The sequence below is a fragment of the Hoplias malabaricus genome, chromosome 9 (assembly GCF_029633855.1).
Source record: "Hoplias malabaricus isolate fHopMal1 chromosome 9, fHopMal1.hap1, whole genome shotgun sequence".
NCBI lineage: Eukaryota > Metazoa > Chordata > Actinopteri > Characiformes > Erythrinidae > Hoplias > Hoplias malabaricus.
In genome coordinates this window covers 33988289-34000481 of record NC_089808.1, presented here as the reverse complement: position 1 = coordinate 34000481, position 12193 = coordinate 33988289, and the positions used below count along the sequence as shown (strand labels likewise).

At 39.8% G+C, this 12193-nt stretch overlaps 1 protein-coding gene across 3 annotated transcripts in view; it reads left to right on the top strand.

Annotated features, from left to right (window-relative positions):
* Positions 1-450: 450 nt before the first annotated feature.
* focad (focadhesin) overlaps positions 451-12193 on the top strand; it is a 61709-nt gene continuing 49966 nt past the window's right edge. For all 3 annotated transcript variants that reach the window (XR_010804147.1, XM_066680388.1, XM_066680387.1), the window contains exons 1-5: positions 451-523; positions 4198-4282; positions 4913-4987; positions 5685-5839; positions 11087-11185. Coding sequence is in view for 2 of the 3 variants with exons in the window: in XM_066680388.1 (XP_066536485.1) it covers positions 4226-4282; positions 4913-4987; positions 5685-5839; positions 11087-11185 (386 nt within the window). In the remaining variant the exon portion in view is untranslated. The remainder of the gene's footprint in view (positions 524-4197; positions 4283-4912; positions 4988-5684; positions 5840-11086; positions 11186-12193) is intronic.

Below are 12193 nucleotides of genomic sequence, written 5' to 3'. Positions count from 1 at the left end.
AACCCTTCAGAAACAAACAACCCCCCCCCCCCCCGCTTGGAATTCACTGTTTCTGTGATGTCACAAACAGCAACGTATTTACCTATACCCTCTTCTATACTTCCCTTTTAAGGACGGTGGAGAAACATCTCAACGCCTTTCAGCCAGTAAACAGCATCATAATGATCCCATAATAATCAGCACAGGATAAGGAGTTTGAATGTTTGCACTGATTAGTATGTGGGGCCAAATATGTATCCTTCTTACTCTGTCCAACACCGCAAATAAGTCTGTATTCTTCATTAATAATTAAGGCTTTAATAAATATTGACAACATATGGAATAAAGGTTTTCATTGTGTTCAATGGCAGTATTTACACCTTTCGAGAAAAATTGTGAAATGTTATCTGAGCGTCAGAAAAACCGTTGAAGTCCTGTTTTTTTTTTCCAAATCGCGTTTGACGGTACGGCGTGTACTTTCTCGTGGTCCGTAGGAGTGTGTGGTTGAGTCGGTGCAGAAGAGTGGAGAGTTTATAAAGAGCTGGTAAGAGACTTCAGCTTTAATTACTCTGACTCCACACAGAGTTACACAGATGATATATAAACTCCTCACAGACATGTACGTGTTCAACGCTTACATTTAAAAGCTGCTGAAAGGAATCGACTCTGTATCTGTTCAGTCAGTTCCAGGGCGGTTATACCCGAGTGAACGGAGAACTGTGTTTAGTCTCCACAGCTCATTGTGCGAGTAAATAAAGTGAATAAATTGCACAAGGGGACATGATTAAAACGCTTCATTCGTGACTTTTATTATCAGTAAGCGCCTGCTCTGTAGCACACACTTGTGATGGATGCCAGCTCTTTTAAACGAGTCAGAGCGATTCATTCAACTTGAACTACTTTACATAGTATCGACTCTTAAATGACTCTTTAAAATATATTAATTGGAAAGTCTTTTTGCTTCTAAACTTGGCGATGACGTATATTATTCCCATCTTAATCTTACTTTACCTCCTTATCAATCATGTAAATAGTGCGTTGATATTTAAAACGTTAAGTCTGAAGCTAACAAATGGTGGTCCCTATGTGGGTTGGTTTTAAAATGGGGTCAAAAAAGACTTATTAAATAATTTTGCATATCCCTTTCACTCACCGTATGCACACGTTACTGATACAGTAACATTATTTAGCGGTATAACGAATTCCTAAACTGGAAACAGAAGGTTAAAATCCTGGACGAATACGTTGTCCATTTGGGGCATTAATTTAAAAATAAATTGGAAACCTCAGTGTTAAGTATTTTTACTAGATTGTTTTCAAAAGTTAGGCACATTTCGTAAGTGAGAAAAACAATATTAAAATAATTAGTAGACAAAAGTTTACATTTGGGCTTAAAATAGCGGGTTAACTGAAAATTTCTGCCACACCACAACCCCCAATCACCCTCGGCTCCTACCGTTTTTACTTATAGGAGTCGATTGAAAGAGTCGACTCACTGGCGAATGACGCATCACTGACACTAACCTGCTACCGATTAGTGGAAGTTGTTTGGTCTCTCCAGCTGTAGACTCGGTCTGGTTCAATATTTGAAGCCCCCTTGCCCAGTACCTTCTCTGCTAAAGTCCCCTCTTCCACCTGCTCTCTCTCTCTGGTCACGACCCTCCTGTGTAGTTTAGTGAAGTTATAGACTCACAGGCACAGAGGCTAGACTTCCCTGCCAGCCCAATGGCTGTTAGCACAGAATAGTTAGAGACAATGTTGTATTATTTGTCGCACACAAGCAATGCAGAGCAAGCAGTCCAGAGCCAGCCGCATTGTTCCCTGCTAAAGTAAGTTAAGTGTGTCCTGGAAATCCCTGGAATATTTCCACTCCTGTGCTTTGCTGACAGCTGCTCTGTTCGCAAGCCCCACTTCACTGAGCCATTGACTGCTTTTACATTCATATAAACAGGTATCACTACTCTAACAGGGGAGTTGTACCAGTTTTGCGAAATTACTGTGTAGTTATAGTGTTAAAATATAATCAAAGTCATCCAGGCTGTTCTGATATGGAAGGCTTCATACTGAAGAATATTTACGGAATATGAAATGTTCACAAGTCAATGATAGTTACAAGACTTCAAAATTGTAAAATCCCATTAATTAAATCTCATCTTTGTTCCTCAAAATTAAGTGTTCAGTAGTAATCTCCAAATAAAAAAGGAAAACAATCCCTAATCCCAATCTCTCTATGAGTAGTAAGCAATTAGTCCCACACCTCTCTCCTTGCTTAGTTCTCCGCTGCTCACTTGCAGCTTAAAAGCCATGCCCCACAATTTGTTAAGACTAGTTCCTTAGGTTTATAACATAAATGACTCTGGCTGTCTACACACAATTTCTTCTAGCATATAATACACACCAAAAATACATGTTAACAAAGTAAAAAAAAACCTTGATGTTCATCTCAGGGTGTCTTTAATGCCCCTAAGGCTGCTTTCATATTACCAGGCTGAAGTGGCACAAATATCTGTTTGCCTTAAAGAAACACTAGACTGTATTATTATAGCTTCAGAATCATTGTGATGCTCCACTGACCTGTAATAAGGAGAACAGATCCTCTGTCTTTGCTACTCCAAGCTCAGCACTGCAGAAACTGCACTAAGTAACTTTTGGAGGAGGGTTGGATGCCAATGTGTGGACAAACATGAATGTTTCGAACACTGTTTGTCTTTTCCACTATTTATTTATCTATTATCTCTCCATAAGATAAGTAGCCTGATAGTGTCTCATTATACTGCACAACCCTGTACTGGTATAGTGACATTTAACATTGAAACTGAAACTGATATCCAGACACACTAAATATATGTTGTGAAATGAATACTATTAATATAGTCCATACATAAAAACCAGCATATTTAGTTTGGGAGCATACCCACCGAATCGCTTTACAGCAGTTAGCCTAACAGATTAAAGTTATGTAATTGAAGTGTTTATTGAAGTGTTTTAGCTCAGCCTTTTTTGAAAGAGGTGTAATACATTGCATGAGGACATAAGTCATTTGCTTTTCCAAAATGGTAACTCTACAACATGCTTAACTGTGATTGGAGGTTCGTGGCATGACAGTGTTTGCAGTGTTATTTAAGTGAATTAAACTGTGATATGAATGGAGATATAGGGTTTTGTCCCCTGATCAGTCTTAAATACACAGCAAGCATAAGAAAAGATACGTTTTCCTACCCTTTTTGTTTCAGAAACCAACCAAAACTTCATAAATGGACCACAAAAAATTCTTGTCCTTCGAATTCTTTCAGTAAAATCTAAGCAATTGCTCAATGACTAGTTTCGTAACCCATCTGATGATTGTCATCTCTATAAATATGGCAGTTAAATCACCTTCAGAAACATATCTTAATACAAAATGACAAACAGCTTGGGAAAAGGTTAGAATTTATTCAAGGATTAATTTGTATTCTGTTGCTTTTAAGAAACCAAATGTAGATATTTGATCAAACTCTCAAATTGAGGATATTTTATATGAATATAAATCCTACCTGTTTCTGGTGTGTTTCCTCTGCTGTGTGCAAAGTTGTCAGTCATTTAAAGAGAGAGAAGTGTGTGAAGTACAGAAGCACACAGGCTTGTCAGTTATCAGAGCTGAGAGGGTGGGGCAGGGTAACTCAGACTTTTATCTTCACTATCATGTTCCCCATGTTTGAATATGGCCCTTCATGTCTTGTGGCCAGGCGCCATTGTCCATCAGACAACAGCTGCGAGCCCCATGCATTGTCGTTCTCTATCAGAAAACCTGACACTCCTAACATTCAGCAACTGACCACTGTGGCTTTAGCCAAAAAAGGCTTGTGAATAATGCATTCAGCTGATGAAAGATGTGTGCTTTCCACCTGTCACTGATGTCTTAAACTGACCATGCATGGACCTTCTTACGGCAGTTTTCATCTGAAGCTTCTGGTGATCTGTAAATCCATCTCTATCGTTCCATAGGTCTACTGCTCCACAACCCAGTACTGGGGGGTTTATACCCCTCTGGTTACAGCTTTAGCGTTCTTTATGCTCTTTTAAGTGTAATCACAATAAAGTTAGATTATTGGATGCAGTGTGGATTCATCCATATTTTGTTCCCTGAATACATCTGATTACAAAGATGATTACAAGCAGTTTAACCTCACGAGTGCTTTAAAGCTTCTGTACTTACACTAGTGCCTCTTTCCCCAACAGAATGGACCAATTACAATGATCTAAAGAGATGAATGAAACCCTGAAGAAGAGATTTGAGTTCCCCAGCTCCCTCATTCAAGCCCAGGTAAACAGCGGACTTAGAGCTTCATCAAGTACATTTATTTCAAGCTCTCTGCCATTGTCTGCTATCGTGCTGCTCCATCCTATGAAACAGCCTTAGCTTACACATATTGGCCAGGGTTTGTTATAAATTCTGTAGTTAACCCTGTGGGGGACCCATTCTATAGAGCATAAATATGTTCATTCAGGGTCTACAAAGCTATTTTATCATTCTTTTTAGGTGAGTTGCCTAGCTTATTTATAAAAATAGTACCACAATTTGGTGGTAAAAATGACTGCTTTTCTGTAACAGCTTTTCTAAGAGATTTAGCTAGTGAATGTATCCTCTCATGAAGCACTGTGTGAGGGTTTTTGATTTCATTGTTCACCAACAGTGACACTGAAAGTGCAATTAGAATATCAAAGCATGTGCTGGGGTCCTGATTTCTCCCATCTGTCTGATTTTTAAAAAGTGAACATGGCTCCTGCCTCTTCCTCTGGGTTTATGGTAGACTTTGTTCTTCCAGAGTCATGCTGCACCTTTTTAATGCTCTACTTTCATGACAAAAAAAAAGGAGATAATTGCTGCGAGATGTTTGGGGTTTGTTATTGTTGTTTAGATGTCAGGTACTATCTATGTGCTCTGTTCCTGTAGGCTGTGAGGAGTCTGGTTACCGCAGTTTTGAAGGAGAAGGGACAAAATGAGAAGATATCAGAGTCCGCTACTCAGGTGGGATATGCTTGGGCATTAATACAAATTCCTACATAACAGGCCAGGGTTCATTTGTCTGCTCAGAAAACGTCAGCCCACTGTAATAATAATAACAGTCATTGGGCAAGATTATTAATGCTGCATAAATAATTATTGATTGATTAATGTACCTCCTTTTTACTCTCACTGTCAATTTTCCCACTGTAATTGCTATATTTGCAATCTACAAATGTTTTTTATTTATTGTTGTTAAACAGACTCTACAATATATATTTTTGCTAGTGGATTGTTACTGACTCTTACACTTACTCTTACACAATCACTCGTTTTTAGAAAGGAAATGTCATTCAGTGCTTCACATCAAATACACTATCTGCCATTAGAAATGTCACATAGAAGTGTCACTTTTGTATATTTCTGTGTATTTTTACATAAACTACTCTGTGCTGTGGGTGTAGTATGTAGGCTAAGCACTGATAAACACTGACTCACTTATACACTGGCCTTGGTCAGAAATAAAATGGAGCCGTTTGAGCAATAGTATGGTGTAATATTGTCTCTCCTGAATTAAAGTATAAAAATGGATTCATTCTATAAGAGTGTTCCTGCTTAACCCATCAACATTGCATCAAAATCTTTTTTCGCTCTCACATGAGCGAACATCTTGGTAGTGCATTCATCCTCGATGGTGTGTTTATTACGTGTTGACTGGCAGGGCTCGGCTCTGGAGGCTCTCTGGGAGCAGTGCAGCAGTGAGAACACTATGGTTCGGTCAGCTTGCTGTGATGCTCTGGTGCTGCTGGTGGAACAGGGACATGCTGACCTGCAGAACGTCCTCAACAGTATTCTCAATCTACTGCCCTCCGCAAGGTACCGCACCCTCACCATTCATTATGTGTCAAAATATTGTAAAATGAGTACATACTGTAATAAAGTGCACTGTTGGCTAGTTTAGTTAGAGACGATTTAGTCTTTAGCCTTTTCAACACTAAGGATCCATATGTATGCCAACACTTCAGTGCACTTTCATATCTACCTACACTATATGGCAAAAAGTGTAACTTAATAGCTGTATTAGTTTAATATATATTTATGTAGATCAATGCTTTGTGATCCAATTATCATTGCAGATTTGCTGATTTTAAGGATGGGGTCTCACTAATCCAGCAAAAGCAAGGACAATGTAACATGGGTAAAATTAGAGTGTAAAAACATGCAGTGAATGTGCATGAATCTACTACATTAGAAGCAAAGTGGCAGATTTCACCCCCCCCCCTCCCTCCCCCACTAATTACATAGAAAGTAGCACAGGCTGTCTGTGTAATTGACCATATCATATAAATGTGAAAGATTATTCTGTTAAATGAATATTTCTGGACCCTGTAGAGCACTGATGGTGTTTTATCACCATGCACAAGCTTCTGCCCCTCCCAGCTGAGGGTGTTGTCCTGTCATTCTATCAGGATATGATACAGCTGCAAAAGTCAATGTGTCAGTGATAAGATAAAAGCTACAGCCTATTGTCACTGTCAGAAACAACACGTATCTTAAAATGTATTAAAATTTAATCGCAAGATATGTCTGTGTTTTGAGAACTTTTCACACAGTGTAAAGACCGGCTGATTTGTGCCAATTTTGTTGAAAATTGAATTGAAAACATAGATATACATAAATTTCTTTGGGGCAACAATGAACAATCTTTTTAATTAATGATTAAAATAAACACAAATTCTATCAAAAGTGTAGACACAAAATATGTAAGCAATAAATGTGGAAGAAATGATAAATATAGGTATGAATTCAATAAATTCAATATGGATGCAGAAAGTCATAAATATGAGCAATGCATGTCAGAAATATACCACCGCCAACCCAACAGTCCTTAGGAAACAAACATATAAATATTACAGTAAACAATTCCAAGTTGCCTGGATTGTCACTCCTCACTCTAGAGGGTATGAGTGAAGAATGAAATATAGTTCCTTGAGGAGCATGAAGGGTAGAAGACAGGAAAGCAAAACCACAATATATACAGAATAATGTCTACCTAGACAATTCAGTTTATGTTTCAGATACACTATATTCTCAAAAGTGTCCACTGACCCGTCCAAATCATTGAATTCAGGTGTTTAAGTCACTTCCATGGCCACAGGTGTGTAAAACCAAGTACCCCCAGTTCTCACAGATCAGTTTTTCTTGTTGCATGTTCGGCTTTTGGCCCAGTCTCTTTAAAACACCACAGGGTAACTTTACGAGCTGCCGTTGTGAGTCAGATATAAACAAAACACAAGTGGCTAGTTTGTGCTGGAGATCTGCATTATGCGGTGATTGTCATGTCTCTCTGGCCATTCAGTGTTCTGCAGAGTGCAGGGACTGGTCCCAGGTACCAGATTTGGCTAGTGGAAAAGAATAAGAGCTGAGTGGTGTCATGTAGGTTCCATGCAGTGGAAAAGTGCCATAAGTTCCAGTGAATGGAACGCATAATAACTCAGCGTACCAAGAGATTTTGGGCAATTTCATGCTCCCAACTTTGTGGGAACAGTTTGGAGACGGCTCCTTCCTCTTCCAACATGACTGTGCACCAGTGCACAAAGCAAGGTGCATAAAGACATGGATTAGTGAGTTTGGTCTGGAAGAACTTGCCTGACCTCAACCCAATAGAACCGTTTTGGGATGAATTAGAGAGGAGAATGTGAACCAGGCCTCTATAGTAATATTGTCAGTACAGTACATGGATTCAACTAAATGAATTCAGAATGAAACAAACCCTCCCAATATATGGCAAAAGGATATAAAACTTTGCTTGTTTCACAGCAGTGTTAAAGGGAACAAACAAATGAGAGCCTTTGTGTAATTAGCTGGTTTGATTCTGTATATCTGACACATTGCTGATGTGATTAAATGCCTGCTTGGCTCCATGGCGGCTCGGAGGTGGCCACTTGGGCGACAGAAGCAGTAGACTGTGGGAGCTCATTTGCATATTCACATCTCAGAGCAGACACACAGCTTAAGAGCAGTCTCCACCATCCTCCATCTCTCATGTTTATTCAACACACACACACACACACACACACACACACACGCACAAACAGCTCACACTCTCACACTTGCCATAGTAATAACAGATCTCTGCCCACGCAGCATATCTCCCTTCGTACTCCATACTGCCTTCTTCTGTATGAACAGAGATGCATGGAGGAGAACATGGGCTTAAAACATGTGGAATGTTCACTCTTACCAGACAATTTGAATGTTATCACATTAAATCAATGTTAACACAGAGATTGCTCTTTAAAATAGATTTCAGTAAAGTCTTGTGCAAATCAGTGGCAAATTTCTATTTATATCCATTCAAAAACTCCAGAAAATACCAAACAATCAGGAGTTAGTTTTGATGAGAGTAGATATAACATCACTTTCCCAAGGAAAAAAGTCACAGGAAAATTAGTGTTTCCAAACCTGTGGGTAAAAACATTTTTTACAGAACATGAAGGAACATCTGAAAGCTTTCATCTTCGAAAGACAGGAGAACATTAAATCCAGTCCGTCCAATTTTGCTTGAGACTTGAACAGAATCTAAAACGGTGTTGCTATTAATCTCTCTACCACAAGAAGACGACTCAGCACCGTTGGTCCTAAAGCATGTCTACAATCCTTTACTGAGAAAAGGAAAAAGACAAATAAAGACATAGCAAAGAAGCTGCTGGTTTTCTTAAGAACAATGGAGTGGCCACACCAGAGCCCATACCTCAACATCACAGAATGTGTTTACGATTCTGCAGGTTGTGAGAATCAGAAATTGCAATCGATTTCTAAGATTGAACTTTGGATGTGTGGAGAAATATCTCTGCTAAATTCTTTTAAAAAAATGAAACTAGGTCTTTTGAAAAGCATGGAACTATAGCAAATTCAACAAATGGACGTATTATATTTAGTTATATTAACAAAAGCACTTTTGTAAGTCACTCTGGATAAGTGTAATAAATGTAGTTGTTGAAGCTTATGTGTAATTTTTAGTATGTTCTAATTTCTGTTTATTTCTAACAATAATGTCAATAATTGTTAATTGGCCCTAGAATTTTTACATTTTACATTGTTTTTACATTTTTACACAGATCATGGAGGGAAAACAATGAATGCATGGGTTTTCTTTCCACTAAAAAAAATAAGACTTTACCCAAATTAATATTATAATAAAATAAATATAAATATATGTTTTTCGTAAATACAGGAATATTACATGGATTTAAAAAGTAGTACAAGCCATTTTGACTAAATGTTTTTGCTTGTTAACAACCTTGATTTCATTTAAAATTTACATTTTGTTATGCCTGGTGATGACTGTGATTTATATTGGGAAAACTCATGAAGCAGTTTGACTTTATTTTAAACATTGTTGCATTCATTCATTCATTATCTGTAAGCGCTTATCCAGTTCAGGGCCACGGTGGGTCCAGAGCCTACCTGGAATCATTGGGCGCAAGGCGGGAATACACCCTGGAGGGGGGGCCAGTCATTCACAGGGTAACACACACACACATTCACTCACACACTCATACCTACGGACACTTTTGAGTCGCCAATCCACCTACCAATGTGTGTTTTTGGATTGTGGGAGGAAACCGGAGCACCCGGAGGAAACCCACGCAGACACAGAGAGAACACACCAACTCCTCACAGACAGTCACCCGGAGGAAACCCACACGGACACAGAGAGAACACACCACACTCCTCACAGACAGTCACCCGGAGGAAACCCACACAGACACAGAGAGAACACACCACACTCCTCACAGACAGTCACCCGGAAGAAACCCACGCAGACACAGAGAGAACACACCACACTCCTCACAGACAGTCACCCGGAGGAAACCCACACGGACACAGAGAGAACACACCACACTCCTCACAGACAGTCACCCGGAGGAAACCCACGCAGACACGGGGAGAACACACCACACTCCTCACAGACAGTCACTCGGAGTGGGAAACGAACCCACATTGTTGCACAAATATTTAATAATTTCACAAGTGTGTTTTTTATTCTTTTTGGCCCTTTCCCTGAGGTACTTCAAAGAGACTGAGTAAAACAACTTCAAAAAATTCAAAGTGTGTTTTTATCCTTAAACACAGCCGCCTTGGTTTGGGGTTTTGAAAAATATATTCAAGCTCCGCCACAATGTCCTAAAACCCTTTTCTTCACTTTGGTTGTTGGTGAAAGCCTTAAGTTTTTGAGATGCTGCAGTGAACAAACCTAGCACCCTCCACTGCACACACACCATTTCACACACATTTCACACACATGAAAATGGAGAAAAAGATGAAAGCAGAAATGCAGATGAATTTGCTGTCAGCACGGAGTTATGGCTTCCCTCTCGCTGAAATATAGAGTAATCAAACACAGAGGAAGAAGGGATGTGCAGGCTGACTGGAAGATGAGTGCAGGGTAAAGGAAAAGAGAGAGGAAAAAGAGAAGTGGGGGGGAGCATGGAGCAGGCTGTCACAGCAGTGTGATTTATAATGTTCCAGAAATCCTCATCCTGAGCTCTGTCCGGCAATGAAAGCATTCCCTCCCACGCCCCAATAAATCAATCTGTAAACACCACTATCCATGCTCAACCCACCCTGCATCCTCTCTTAGCAACTGTTGCTATGGCAGACAAGCTTTACTGAACACTGGCAAAAATCCTATTCAGATGAATAGATTTAGGTTTGGAGTCAATATGCAAAGTTAAATTTATAGTTTAAAATGATACGTTAAATTTATACATTGGCACTTTAATAGGGAGATTGGTTTGATTCTCGGTGATGCCTCAGAGTTCAGAACACATTTGGCTTCACGCTCTATGAATGGGTTAGGGTGGACCCTCTCTATCTCCTAATAAGTCTGCATAATGTCCTAGCATCATGAACTGTATAGCAGTGTTGCACTGGTTCAAAAGAAGTATATGTTAGCCCTTAGCCTCCCATCTTGGTAGCATCACGTAGCATCAATGTTGTTAATGTAAATTGGAACTGGGCCAGCATGAACAATTCTGCCACATGCCATATATATATGATGTATGTTTTCATTTTGCTGATTTGCATTAATATTTGGGTTGTGTTTGTGTTGGACAGGAGTGTTCAGGGGCTGATTAAAGTTGTTGGGAGACTGCTGCAGATCCAGGCGAGTCAAAGAGACAAAACAGCCTCCTTCATCTGTCCATACTCCATCAGGTGAGACCTGTAACATCTGCCTTACATCTGCCTAGAGAGCTTTTTCTGACTCCAGTCACCAAAAGATATTTGTAGGTTCACTGGCGGTTGTGGGGAGAGAATAGAATGGCCTTATTTGTGTTGTAGACATCTAGATTTTTGGTTCCCATCACCACTGTGAGTTTCTCTACAATGATTGAAGTGTTGGGTAAATATCAGTGCAAAGCCCCTTTGAAATAATTTACTGATGATCCATCTGAAGTGAAGAGAACTACATGTTGAGACAAAGCTGTCAAGCCGTTGTTATCAGTAGAGGTCATGTGTCTCTGTGAGTTATTGCTCAAAAATTGTCCTCCTAATATGATCAGCCTCTGGGGAAGGGGTTGTCTCATTAGTGGTGATAAATGTGTAATTCAGTGTCTTTTGCAGAAATCACTCAGCCCTAATGAGCCTTAAGAGCCTTGCATTGATTTGATTTAGAGGCTGTGGCAGGAGCATGTACTTAGTAGGGGTTGGTGTAGCGTTGTGAGTAACAACATTGCTTTTAATGCAGAAGACCAGGGTTTACCTCCCAGTTCTGTTAAGCCCACTGTGCTGTTTCAAGACGAGTTTGTAACTTGTAACAGTATATTCGTTTATTTATTGTCAATCACTCTTAATATGTTGCTAGCTCTCCAGATTTCTGAAAATGAAATGTGAATGGTATTTGTGTTGTTGGGTTTTGTGGTCATCACCCCAGGAGTATGGTACAAATGCTGGGGGAAGGGCTGTGGTTCTGTCAGGCTACTGTTGATTTTACCGGACTGATGCTCCCAACCTGGCCTCAGAGAAGTAAAACTAAGTAAGCTTTAATATCTGTCCGTCTTTTTCGCTGCCTGGTGAGTTGATGAATGGCTGGAGGTCCGTGCGCTTGTTTTTCATTGGTTCATGGCCATCAGGGACATATTCAGGATTAATGGAGGGTCCTGCTGATCCACAGTGTGCCCGTCTGCCTGATGCCACCTCACAATCTGTTCTGAGGTCAGGAGG